General features: G+C 44.5%; 1 protein-coding gene across 1 annotated transcript in view; it reads left to right on the top strand.

Moving 5' to 3' along the window:
- LOC129047275 (sodium- and chloride-dependent glycine transporter 2) overlaps window positions 1–12833 on the top strand; it is a 53443-nt gene extending 40610 nt beyond the window's left edge. Inside the window, exons 13-15 of the mRNA XM_002821959.3 lie at window positions 5373–5473; window positions 10141–10308; window positions 12562–12833. Coding sequence (XP_002822005.2) covers window positions 5373–5473; window positions 10141–10308; window positions 12562–12717 — 425 coding nt within the window. The 3' untranslated portion in view covers window positions 12718–12833. The remainder of the gene's footprint in view (window positions 1–5372; window positions 5474–10140; window positions 10309–12561) is intronic.
- The last annotated feature ends 972 nt before the right edge of the window (window positions 12834–13805 follow it).

Here is a 13805-nt window from a genome sequence, read left to right as displayed (position 1 = left end):
AAACGTCATGGTGTACACCACCAATTTCAAGGTGCAGTGTTTCCTAGCTCCATTTGCTGGTACTCAGTAAACTTTAGGAATGCTTTAGCTCATTAATAACTCACACAGGTAAATGTGTGTGAGTATGTCATGTGGGCTCTTAAGAATGTGGAGAGCATGGGATAATGTCCTATATTCATGAAACTTGCCAACTAGCTCCCAAGGAAGAACACACACACTTAAGACACTGAGGAGAAGGACAGTGCTAACTGTACATCCCTGGCTGTGAGCCCTTTTGCTGCCCAGAGATAATGGAGGGTCAGAGTAGTCAGAAAATCCTTGGAGGTGGCATCTCAGAGAAAAAATAATATAAGATAAATAAACACTGGGACTTAGGGAGTGTTAAGCTGAGGGCCCTTCACATTAACTACAAAAGAATAACTTGGGGATTTACTTGTCCAAAAGTATACACAAGACTGGAGACATAATTTGTGGGACATAGTACTAAATGAAAATATAGAGTCCTTTGTTAAAAAAAAATATGAATTTCAATATGGTAGCTTGAGAGCATTAAACCAGGTATGGTTCCTCTCTGAGCACACAGATCTCTGTGCTCAGAGAGGAACCACACCTGGCCACCCAGGAGGGAGAGCAGCCCCCATGAACAATAGCCAGACCAAGGGCACAGGCGTGGTTTAGAGAGGCAAAAGCCACAAGGTGCATGGGGGAAAGTGATTAACTGGTTGAAGCAAGTCCTTGACATCTCAGTTCAGGATCTTTTGGTCGTATGCAGTTTGTCATGGACTGATTTCTGAGCCTCATATCTGTTTGAGTCTAAAATAATAGCCATGAGTTCACCACCTTTTTTTCCCCCCTGCTGTTTTTCTGCTAATTCAGACTCATTTTTGAGAATCAGCTGCTCAGAGCCCTTTTGGGACCTGACTACTTGGTCTCTTATCCCTCCAGGCTTGAGGTCATGCAGCAGGCAAGTCCCTCTTGCCCATGCTCAAGGCTCCATGAACAGTTCCTTTATCATGAGTTAGGCCTTGAAGGCAAGATGGATGTGGATTAGGGGAAATGAGAAAGCAGGCAGAGGAAGCCATATAAACAGAGGCCTAAGATGAAAATAGCTGTTGACTCAGTGAAGGACTCAGGTGGAGACTTGGATGCGGGCCAAGGCCTGGGTGCTGGGAGTAAGGCAGAGGCTGGAGGAACTGGAGAGCTTGACTCAGGAATGGGCACGGTGCAGGAGGGTTGTGTGACAGGGGAAATGTCTTTCCAGGGTCCAAACTGGCCCTGGAACCCAAGCCTTTTCACTCTTGGTCCCGGGACTGCTCCTCTTCATTAAGTTGTCTCTTGCTGAAAACTGAGCACCCATGATCCACCCCTTCCTACAGCCTGGGGTCCAGCTCTTTATCCCCTCTTGGGGAGCTTGAGCACTTTTACCATGACCCCCTCCTCTTACAGGAGGCTGCTTATGTGTATTCCTTAGGTCTAACCTTGAGCCCTATCATATCGGTGTCCCCAGTCAAGCCACATGCCACCACCTCTTGGGGATGGTTTCATGAAGGGGAACAACATGGCAACAGGATTGATGCTAATAATAGAAATTTCTGGAATCTCTTTTTTTTTTTTTTTTTTTAGAAAAAAAACTGAGGCCTGCTATTGGTGCTTTATATATATTTTTGAGGGCCTCAGCTTTGACTTCTATTTATTTTATTCTCTCCCCTCACTTATGCTCAGAAGGCCTAGTGGTCAGAGGCCACTCATTTGAAGGTGTACAATAAAAACTAAAGGAGACTAACAAATCCAAAGATGATCGGATCAGCTGCTCAAAGCATTCAGTTCTTGCCTGTAGACCCAAGAAAGCAACCTGGAGTGTCCTTGTGTCATGGATTGACCTCTCCGGAAAAGCCTTAAGAGCTCATTCGGCTCAGTCTCCCCAATCAACAACAGCTTGGGCAGGAAGACTGTTTCACCTAAGGTCACACAGTGAGTCAGTAGCAGAACTGGGGATCAACTCTTGGACCTTAACTCCCAGTCCAGTGCTCTTTCCACTGTACCATGTTTGTGACTGACCGCTGTCAGACTTGCCTTAAAGTAGAGCAGGAAGCTCAGCTGCAACCTAAGGCATTTTAGAGTGAGCTGGGAAAAGTTGCCTTGGATGAGTCCTCATACTTTTCCCAGTACAGGCTCCTCTACAGCAGCCCTGAGGCTTGGCGGCCCTCCACGATGGCTGTTGTCAGGGGTCTGAAGACTTGCTTTCCATGAGGGGTGGCTGACATTCTCAGTCTGAGCTTGGTAGGAAGTAAAAGCAAATGTCAGGAACAGAGGGCTGTGAAGGGTCTCAGGATCCATTATTTTGGTAGTGGTGTCTGGAGTGGAGTTTTTTGGGTTAATTTTAAGATTGAAGTACAATGTACATACATGATATATTTTTCATTTATGTATTTTTTATTAGATACTGACAAGTTATAGTGGTATATATTTGCGAGGTACAAAAGTGATGCTATAATATGTGTTATACAATGTGGAAGGATTGAATCAAGCTAATTGACATTTCTATCACTTCAAATACTTATTATTTATTCCTCCTGTCTAAGTGAAACACTGTATCCTTGACCAACATCTCCCCATTTTCCCCATTCCCCAACCTCTGGTAACTACCATTCTGCTGTCTCCTTCTATGTGTTCAATTTTTTTTTTAGATTTCACACATAAGTGAGAACACGCAGTGTTTGTCTTTCTGTGCCTGGCTTATTTTACTTCGCATAATGTCCTCCAGGTTCATCCATGTTATCACTTATGACATCATTTCCTCTCTTTTAAAAGGCTGAATGGTACACCATTGTATATGTACACCACATCTTTATCCATGCATCAGTTGATGCACGCTTATGTTGATTCCACTGATCCTGCAATAAACATGAGCGCAGATATCTTTTAGACATACTGATGTCACATCCTTTGGATATACACCCAGTAGTTGGATTGTTGGATCATATGGTAATGCTATTTTTAGTTTTCAGAGGAACATCCATAATGTTTTCCATAGTGGCTGTACTAATTTACATTCCTACCAACAGTGTACTAGGGTTCCCTTTTCTGCACAACAGCTGCAGCTCAATGAATTTTCACCCCAATGTAACCAGCACCCAAATCAAGATATAGAACATTAGTAGGGCCATTTTTTTCTTTTTCTTTTTTTTTTTTTTGAGACAGAGTTTTGCTCTGGTTGCCCAGACTGGAGTGCAATGGTGTGATCTTGGCTCACTGCAACCTCCGCCTCCCGGGTTCAAACGATTCTCCTGCCTCGGGCTCCCAAATAGCTGGGATTACAGGCATGCGTCACCATGCCCAGCCCAGCTGATTTCAATATGGCCTCAGCTTAAAAACTCATCATTCCGGCCGGGCGCGGTGGCTCACGCCTGTAATCCCAGCACTTTGGGAGGCCGAGGTGGGTGGATCATGAGGTCAGGAGATCGAGACCATCCTGTCTAACATGGTGAAACCCCGTCTCTACTAAAAATACAAAAACGCTGGGCGTCGTGGCGGGCGCCTGTAGTCCCAGCTACTGGGGAGTAGAGATGGGGTTTCACCAAGTTGGCCAGGCTGATCTCGAACTCCTACTCTCAAGTGATCCACCCGCCTCCGCCTCCCAAAATGCTGGGATTACAGGCTAGAGCCACCAGGCCCGGCCCAGCGGGGCCATTTTTTAAGGGTCTGAATTGAACTATTCCATTCTGCAGAAGGAAAACTCCAGTCTCTGTTTTCTAGCCCAGCAAGAGATTGTCTTCTCTCATCACATCCATCCTTCCCCACTTCCAAGTAGCAGAAGGCAGGCACTGAAAATACAGGACCAGGAAGGATAAGTGGGGACTGAGGTGGGGGTGGTGGGGGACACTGATCAGACAGGTGGTGGCCAGGGAGGTGATGGCAGAAGGGGGAGAGGTGGCCAGTGAAGGCAGGAAGAGGAACACCCAGAGACTGAATTCATCTGCTTTCGTGGAGCTCAGGGCAAAAGACCCAGAAATCTGAGGAGGCTGGGAAATCCTGAGAACAGGAGGAGCAAGGGACCAAGGTCTAGAAAGAAGGCCTGAAAATGCGCAAGGAGTATTCTTGATGGGAGGACATGTTGGTAAGTCCCTCTTGACCTGCAGGTACCCACTTTTCACGAAAATGATGGAGGATGAAGGAATGATGAGGTTTTTTTTTGAGACGGAGTCTCGCTCTGTCGTCCAGGCTGGAGTGCAGTGGCGGGATCTCGGCTCACTACAAGCTCCGCCTCCCGGGTTCACGCCATTCTCCTGCCTCCGCCTCCCGAGTAGCTGGGACTATAGGCGCCCGCCACGACGCCCAGCGTTTTTGTATTTTTAGTAAAGACGGGGTTTCACCGTGTTAGACAGGATGGTCTCGATCTCCTGACCTCGTGATCCGCCCACCTCGGCCTCCCAAAGTGCTGGGATTACAGGCGTGAGCCACCGCGCCCGGCCGGAATGATGAGTTTTTAAGCTGAGGCCACATTGAAATCAGAGCTGCTGACTATGAAGGAGCTTGAACTTGGAGACCGTACAGGTCCATTCAACATCTTAGTTCCACAGTTCCGGGAAGGCCACACTTCTGATGAGGTCGGAAAAGAATGCAAGAAACTGCCCAATTCTAAAATATTTGTCAATGCCTTTTTCTTTTGAGGAGTGGTTTTAAAAACCTTCCTAAACCAAGAGGGTGCAGGGATGGCGGTTGTCTAGGGCCATGAGAGTAACCATCTCCTCTGTTTTTACTTTAGTGAGGTTGATGAATGACAAAGAAGACAGCAGTCCTTTGAGTTCCAACAAAGTGGGTGATGGACACTTGGAATTTACGTTGGTTTTTGTGTGCGATTATCATCTTGCACGGCACAAAGATAAATGACTCATTGGAAGAGTGTCCTTGGGAGGGTGGGGGATAAAAGCCAGTGTGCAGTGATTTTCTCTCTAAATTCCAAGGCTTTCAGAATATGCTCTGCTTATTGACCACAATCTTCACTGGTTTTGCCAGAGTTGTCACTAAGCACCTCAGAAAACAGCTGCACATGTGAGATGTCAGGTTGTGGCAATGCTGAGAGCCTGGGCCAGGCTGGAACTAAGCTTTTTAGATGTCACCGTGGGCTGACATTTTTGAACATCACCACAGAGCATATTTAATATCTATTTAAGTGTTCAATTTGCCTTAATCTTCCTGGCAGCGAGTCATTTATCTGATGGTTCCCTGCTTAATAGAGGTCATGTTGATACCGGGCTGGGGCCAGCCCTAGCCAATGGTGCTTGAGTCGAGGGGCTCTAGTGCCTGCCCTGCCCCCACCTCACCTTCCTGCTACTGTGCCTTATACCTGTTCTCTGCTTGTCTATTTGCAGGCTTGCAAAGATTCTGTGAAGATATAGAGATGATGATTGGATTCCAGCCTAACATCTTCTGGAAAGTCTGCTGGGCATTTGTAACCCCAACCATTTTAACCGTAAGGATTTTGCATGTTTTCTTGTGCAGATAGCACCTTGCATACGTATGTGGTGTTTTACATTTGAACAGTGCGTGCCTGCGTGTAAGCCTGGGAGCTGGTAGGTTGGGTGCTGGTCTGTCTTCCAAATGAGAAAACTGAAGTTCAGAGAGTTGAAAAGACTTGCCTAAAGGTGCTTAGCAGGTCAGGTGCAGAGCTGGGACTCATGCACAGGTCTTTGGAGAACCCCTATGGCACATTTCCCATTATATCAGTCTGCTTTATGTACTAATAATGGATTACAATCACAGTCACGTTTTCCACGTGCTAACCATGCTGTAGGCTTTGTTCACAGTGCTCCCTATGTATAGCCTCATCTCTCCCTCACAGCAGCTCCTCAAGATTGGCATTATAATGATCTCCACTTTACAGATGAGGAAACGGAAGCCCAGAGTTGGTGTGACTTGCCTTGCCTTGTACATCTAATAATTATCAACAGCTTGGATTTGAACTTAGGCGGTCTGGCTCTAGAATTCATGCTCTTAATCACTGTTCAACACAGCTGCTCTACAACTAATATAGCATTAAACTTTTATGCTAATTTTTATTGCTTTTGAGAACTACTTTGTCATCTTCAAGTGGGATGATGACATTTTGGGATCATCTGACATTCACCTTCTTAAAGATCAGAGCCTTTCACATTTCAGAAAATCTGCAGTTCAGGGACTTACATTCTCATTTTGTCACCTTTGTTATTGTGCTATAAGCTGCCAGCTTTGCCCCACTTCACACTGCAAACACAGCAATTGACAGAGATTTTTCCCCATCCTCCTCTGTGGCTTGTACAGGTGTAATTTTGGGAACGCTGGAGGATGTTGGCTGTAATTCCCACTGGATCCAGTAGGTGGCACTAGAAACCAGATTAAGACCTTTGTTTTACTATTAACACGTGGTCCCAGTTTCGCTAAAGGAAAGCAAGACAGGATGAAAGCATAATTGCAAAGGGAATGCATTTTTTTCTTTCTTTCTTCTTTCCTTCCCTCCCTCTCTCCCCTTCCTTCATAAATGAGTTTTAATCAAAACATCTCACTTTCTTTCTGAAAAGCTAGAAATGTAGACAGAAAAATCGTTCAGCATTGATCTCCCTCTGCGTTGATGCGAACATCATACTGAGGCTGACATCTGTACCTATATTTTAGAGTCTGCAATTTGTCTGAAAAGTCCCACCAGATTTGGGGCATAGGAGTTGAAAAGGGTAGGCTTTCTATCTCTTGAATTCAGGACTGGAATGTATATGAAGAACTTGAATTTACCTAATCGGTGGGAAGAGAACATCTGCGAACAGACAGACTCGCAGGCCTCCGGTGTTCCCATCTCTACTGCGCTTGCCCTCTTCCCTGGGTCCTACCACTCATGATTTATGCTTGGCTAAAATCAAAGTTAGAACATGTTCTAGATTCTCTCTTGCTTTTCTTCCCACCCCAAAAGATACTGTGCTTCAGAGGATTTTATTATACTCTGGAACAACATCTCACATAGTAATAATCAGCGCTGCTATTTGTTGTGGTCTATATTAGGCAGACACTTTATAAGCATTGTTTCTAAAGCTTAGGACCACTTTGCCTGCTGGGTGATTCCTCTCTCATTTCACACATGTGTGCACTGAGGCTTGGCAAGGTCAAGGAACTTGCCCAAGGCCACTAGATTTGGAGGTGACAAAGCCAAGAATTGAATCCAGGACTGTCTAAGCTTCAAGCCAATATCTATATATTATTTCTAAAAACCTAGTACTTTCATCTTTGAGTTTGGCCAGTTTGGATTAAAATAGTTCTAATCATTTTTGTGAGCAGAATGTCAGAGAAGAGGAATTTTACGGACTTGCTGTTTTTTGAGAAAGTTCCTCAACTATGTTGTGCTTTACTTAGTTACTAATATAAATCTTATGCCAGAAAGTTGTGGAGAGGTCCCAGAAAACATCCTGAACCAGATTCCCCTTCTGTGTTGGCTGGGAACTAGGGACAATGAGAAGGGGTCAATTCCATCATCATTGTCAACTGATGAGTCTCCCTCCAGCACTTTCTTTGGCTGCCGTCACAAAAAGGTCAGGGCGTACCTGACTCAGTGGCTAAATTATTACCTATCATGGCCAGTCCCAGCCAAGGACAGGGTTTCATCAAAGTTAACTTGGCAGAGGGAAATTTATGGCAAAGGACAAATTTGCACAGGTAAATTCGATATGATATTTGTGCAACTGGAAATGAGTGTCGGAGGACCAAGCCCAACACTTATTTTTTGCCATTTGCGCTTCTATAAAATGGATATTTGTGGTGTGCTGCAATAGGCTAAGATTATGGGTTTAAATTACTCTGGAGCCCCTAAAATGAAATTGATCATTTTTATATATGCCTTCATGGATTTATAGAGCTATAAATATTCTCCATGCAATTATTGTATACATAGTTGGATCACGTTACTGAGTTATGCATGCACATAAGCAGATGTATTGCTATTTATATAGTAAATGAAATGGAGCAGCTTACCATAATTACATTAGGCCATACTTCCAATACTCTGGTTAATAAAGCTTATAACTCTAGGGACAAATGTTTAAAAAGGGGCCTAGAGTAGACATCTCTTTCCATAGAAGACTTTTTTCCAGCAGTTGTCTTTGGGCTCATGTTGCTTTGAATCAATATATTGAATTATTGTTGTACTGAAATAATCACTTGCCCCAGCTGCCTGGGCTTTGTGGCAATAATACAGATGCCTTACATCCATCTAGCACTTCACACTTTTCTAAAACACTTTCATACATTATCTTTCCTGGTAAAATTCCTTCCAGTCACTTTTGGGCAGTTATTTTGTTGTTTAAGTTAGGAAGAGAGGGGTGGGGAGAGGAGGAGAGGACTTACATGGGTACATTATTCTAGGCTGATGTTGCTACAGGCAGGGTGAATACAGGGAGCCATACACTTTTCAGGGAAATTTTCCCCCAAAGGCTTGAGTAGAGAAGTTAGAACCTTGGCTCCACTTTTTAAAGATGCCTCTATTTTCAGCACTTGAATTCCTTTCTTTCTCTTTAGCTGCACTGGCCAAGTCTTCAGAGGGTTCTCACGGCTGTTGCTAGCCCGTGTGTGCAGTGATAGGAGTCAATGGGCAGAAAACACATCATGACCTCTCTTAAAATCAAGGGGGGGACTCATGGGTAAATACCAAACTATCATTTCCAGAAGACCCCTGTGTGGTATACACAGAGTGAGATATATCCATTTTATAGCAGGGAAGTCTGGGACATAAAGGTCCCTCAGCTAATTAGTGGTTGGGCCAAGATTAGCCTGCTGGTCTCTGGGCTCACGGCTCACCACTTGGTGATGACGCCTGTTCTCATTGAGTCATTTAAGGGGAGCTGTGCATCCCTTCTGTTTGTCCCACAGCTTATTATAGGACCAAGCTTCCAGCTCAGTCACTGCCTGGGGACTACTCTGGGTCTTACTCAGCCAGCATTAGAGGCAGCTCCTGGATGTGGGCCATTCCTCATTCCAGAAGAAAGCAAAGTAGATTCAATTTTTTAAAAGTAAGAATACATAAACCTAATGGGTTTCCCCTCCCCTGCCATTCCCTTCCCTCCACCCCCCACCCCTCTTGCCCTCTCCCCTCCTCTCCTCTCCCCCTCCCCTCCTATGCCCTTCCCTTTTTCTTGAGACCAAGACGCGCCCTATTGCCCAGGCTGGGGTGCAGTGGCATGATCTCGGCTCACTGCAGCCTCTGCCTCCCAGGTTCAAGCAATTTTCCTGCCTCAGCCTCCCAAGTAGCTGAGATTACAGGCGCGTGCCACCATGCCTGGCTAATTTTTATATTTTTAGTCAAGATGGGGTTTGACCATGTTGGCTAGGCTGGTCTCAAACTCCTGACCTCAGGTGATCCACCGCCTCAGCCTCCCTAAGTGCTGGGATTACAGGTGTGAGCCATTGCACCTGGCCTCGGTTTCTTTCTTATAACAAAAGCTTGATTATTACCCATTATAGAAAATACAGGCTGGGCGCGGTGGCTCACACCTGTAATCTCAATACTTTAGGAGGCCGAGGTGGGCAGATCACCTGAGATCAGGAGTTTGAGATCAGCCTGGCCAACATGGTAAATCCCGTCTCTACTAAAAATACAAAAATTAGCTGGGTGTGGCGGCATATGCCTGTAATCCCAGCTATTTGGGAGGCTGGGGCAGGAGAATCGCTTGAACCTGGGAGGGGCAGGTTGCAGTAGCCGTGATCACACCATTGCACTCCAACCTGGGTGACAGAGTGAGACTCTGTCTCAAAAAGAAAAAGGAAAAGTAAGTACAGACAGCTCCTACTTAAAAACACCCACTATCACCCCTGCCCACCTCTGCCTACTTGTCACCTTGGTATATATCCTTTAAACTTGTCTTCTCTGTCTGTCTGTATACACATGCACACATATTACTCCACTCCCATGGTTTGGCAAATGCAGAGTCAGCAGCTCAGAATATATAATTTCCATCTCTTTGAAATTTAGTTTCTTCATCTGAAAAATGGATTAATAATACTACTCTTTCGTGGGTATAAAATAATAGAGACGAAAACATCAAACTCATAACAGGGGTTTAATAGTGTTGAGTGCTTGAATAATTCACACCACCACCCTAACGTGTGTCACTTTTATCTTTCCAGTTTATCCTTTGTTTCAGCTTTTACCAGTGGGAGCCCATGACCTATGGCTCTTACCGCTATCCTAACTGGTCCATGGTGCTCGGATGGCTAATGCTCGCCTGTTCCGTCATCTGGATCCCGATTATGTTTGTGATAAAAATGCATCTGGCCCCTGGAAGATTTATTGAGGTAATTTTGTCTACTTCTTTCCCTCCCAATTCCTCCCAAGGGAAAGCCCATAAAAGCTCTGCATGTTAAAAAACAAAAGATTCGGTAAACTTATTCAAGAGGGAGACTTGGTGATGAAGCGATTACAGTTGCCACTGTTTCTGTTAAACCCATTTTTATTATGTATGATTCCTCTAATGGAAGGGCTCAGCCAATCTGCAAGCAGAACTGTTATTATGCTAGTCCTCAGTGTGGTGACAGCTCTGGGGAATAAATGATCGGAGGGTCTCCTCTTTCCTGGAGTTTCCTCCTCCTTTTCCCTCATCCACAGCTTAAATCTCAGTGTTTTGTTTTTAACCACACATCAGATTCCCCCTTCCCTGATGCTCCTCTCTGTCTAAGCCTTCTTCCCAAACATCTATTACCATTAAACTTAAAATCACTACCCCCTCCTGTTGTGCCTCTGTTAGGGATGGTTGAGGGTCTCAGCTGATTAAAATGTCACTGTTCCCATAGAATGTAGTGAGAATTTCAGGACCTGGCTGGTATGAGGTGAGACTTGTCTTTCTTTGTCAATTGATCCCTTGCTGGACCCAATTCCCATCTCTAGTGTGAAGAATCCCCACTGTCACTCCTGAGTGAATGGGAAGGGAACTGCCTCTTGTGCCACCAGTGAAGTGTGGTCAGGCTTTTGTTATTTATGAGGAGTCGCTTGCTCAGGTGTGCTAGGAATCACTCAGCCCTGCCTCGGTCTTGAGGATCCAGGAATCTGGCATTTTGGACTAAATCAGGGCTACTTAGGGTTTGCTCCAGAGACCAGCAGCATCCTTCTCACCTGAGAACTTGTTGGAAATGCACATGATCAGAATCCAGGCAGAAGACTCCTACTGAACCAGAGTCTTGGGGAAATGGGACCCTGGAATCTACAGTTTAACAAGCTCCCCCGTTAGTGAAGCACTGGACTAGATTCAGGTGATAGAAGGCAGAGAAGAACAGTTTGGCATTTGCTGTTGGTCTGATGGGTTGAAAAAGGAATGAAGAAGGAGCAGGCCTCTGGGTTATCCCATTGAGGCTCTGGAGGGGAGACAGAGGATGGGAATCAGGCATGTGGTATGTGCACAACGCAAAAGTCCACTGGGTGGGGAGGTAGCTTTTGTCTTCATTGGACTAACGGTGGAGACAGAATTAGCAAAAGGAGGTATAGGAATCTTTTTACTGCAGCTGTATTCTAGTTTCCAACCTCAGGAAATTCTGTTATTCCCTTGAGGTAAATGAGGTAAGTGACTGGCCCCATGGGCTTCCAGAGATGGTTCACTCCTGCCCCACATAAGCCTCCCCACCAACTGACCCAGAAATCTCTTTCCCTCTGAATAGAACCTGGTTTGGCCTCTGCCACTTTTGTCTTAGGCTAAAAATCTCTAAACTGATTGAGTTGGCTATATAAATTTATTACGGTGGATTTGGGACACAAAGGTTGCAAACTGATGATTAAGGAGAGATTAAACTAACAGCTGTAAGTACCAGCTTCACTTTAAAAGGTAATAAACATATAATTGTTCCCTCTTAGTCAGAAATATGTTTTCTTTCCTTTTTCTAGAAAATGTTCCAGTCAAGTTCTGTTTTCCATAAAAATTTCAGCTGAAGGATTAGAGACATTCCTATTATTTTTAGCTTGCCTGCAAGAACCTACACTGCTGAACCAAGTCAGAAGCGTGTATTTTGTCAACAGATAATTAAAATCTTTGCTCACTCTTGGCGATGTATCTTTGGGGTTGGATTTTTTTTTTCCTCTGGTCATTTATATCCTTCTGGGAAATATGCTAAACAAAATCCAATTATTTAGATGTAGCAATCCACTGTTGAGACTACAGAACAAAAGTAATCAAGCACATGTCTTTTGCAGACTGTGTTTGGCAGTGAAGAGAGAAGCTTGTGGATTCTCTTCATTTGGAGGGAAAAAATGTATAATTAAAATCTGGGCCCTTTATCCTCTATTAATCTTGTGCAAGGCAAACACAGAGCAATTGCAATATTGCTTGCAGGGTGATGTAAATAATTTCAAGTGAACCAAACTAAGTGTCCTCTTTAATGTCTCTGACCTAATTAATTAATGAACGCTTATCTTCCTAACTGCCTCTCTTCATAGAGGGCCTCTTGGCTCAAGCAAGAACTCTGGTCAAAGTGGTCATAAGCAGTTTGGGGATGGGTGGGTCCTCCCCAGGTGGGGAAGGTGCATTACTTCTGTGACCATGTCTGTCTTTGGCTTCTTTGCAGAGGCTGAAGTTGGTGTGCTCACCACAGCCGGACTGGGGCCCATTCTTAGCTCAACACCGTGGGGAGCGTTACAAGAACATGATCGACCCCTTGGGAACCTCTTCCTTGGGACTCAAACTGCCAGTGAAGGATTTGGAACTGGGCACTCAGTGCTAGTCCAGTGGTGTGGGATGGTCCAGATTTGATCCTGTTTTTCCTCTCTGCCTCCTCCTAATGTTTTCCATAGCTCTCCTCCCATTTTTCTTCATCTTTCTTCCTACATCTTGGTTCACATCCACACGAGAGTGATTATGTAGAAAAGTAGGCATAGTGTCACATGGTGTAGTAAAGAGCTACACAGACCACCTGAAGCGCTGTTTGCCTGTGCCCCTGGTGACTGTTTCTGGTCAGGTTGGTCCCCTGACCACACGTTTTACCCTGCAGAGGAGGATCAGTTAGGTGAGCACTCGTAGGTGTGTGTGGTTTGGTCAATAGAGAGGTATCCACTGTGTGATGGCATGGGGGGTGCCAGTAAGGCATATACAGAATGGCTGAATTACAAGACTTAATTTGGACTTGAACAGAACTGAGCAATGTAGTGATCTTGTTCAGACACACAAAGTTCAAGACAGGTTTTTCTTTTCAGAGAGTCAGCAGTGGTCAGAAAATGTTTTGGATGTAAGACAAGACCATTCAATTTGGACACCACTGAGGTGGTTAAGTTTATATTTCCAGTCACCACTGGGGATCTGTTTCCTTCATTTGGATCAGCAATCTCCAGTTACCACTAACTCAGATGCTACAGTCTGCACATTGTGACTTTGATTGAACTATCAGTTTTCTTCCCTCAACTGTCTTTTTTTTTTTTTTTAAATAACCACATTTGTGAGTTCTTTTGGTAATTTCCTCCACCTCTGCCCAAGAAGCCATCATATAAGTTGTGCCCCATTTTGTACGTTCATAGTAGAGCTCCATGCTCGTTTCTACATGATATTTAGCACCATGGTTCAATGTCAAGATCCTGTGTTTCTTCTCTAAATGTCTTTCTGTAAGCTGTAGACATCTTGTCTTTTGACCTCTGGGAAAACAAGACTTACCCTGGTTCTGTCTACGTATTATATATATAGGACACATGCTCTTAAAAAACAGATAACTTCTTAATTTTTACTCTTTTTCATTCACAGTAAATGCCAATTGTGGTCATAGAGAAATCTAAGAAATGGAGAGTTTAATAGAAAGCAACCAAAATATTCACTGCACTGGTA

This window comes from Pongo abelii, chromosome 9, assembly GCF_028885655.2.
Source record: "Pongo abelii isolate AG06213 chromosome 9, NHGRI_mPonAbe1-v2.0_pri, whole genome shotgun sequence".
Classification (NCBI taxonomy): Eukaryota; Metazoa; Chordata; class Mammalia; order Primates; family Hominidae; genus Pongo; species Pongo abelii.
The sequence above is the reverse complement of the archived record's forward strand: the minus strand, read 5'-3'. Positions and strand labels throughout refer to the sequence as shown.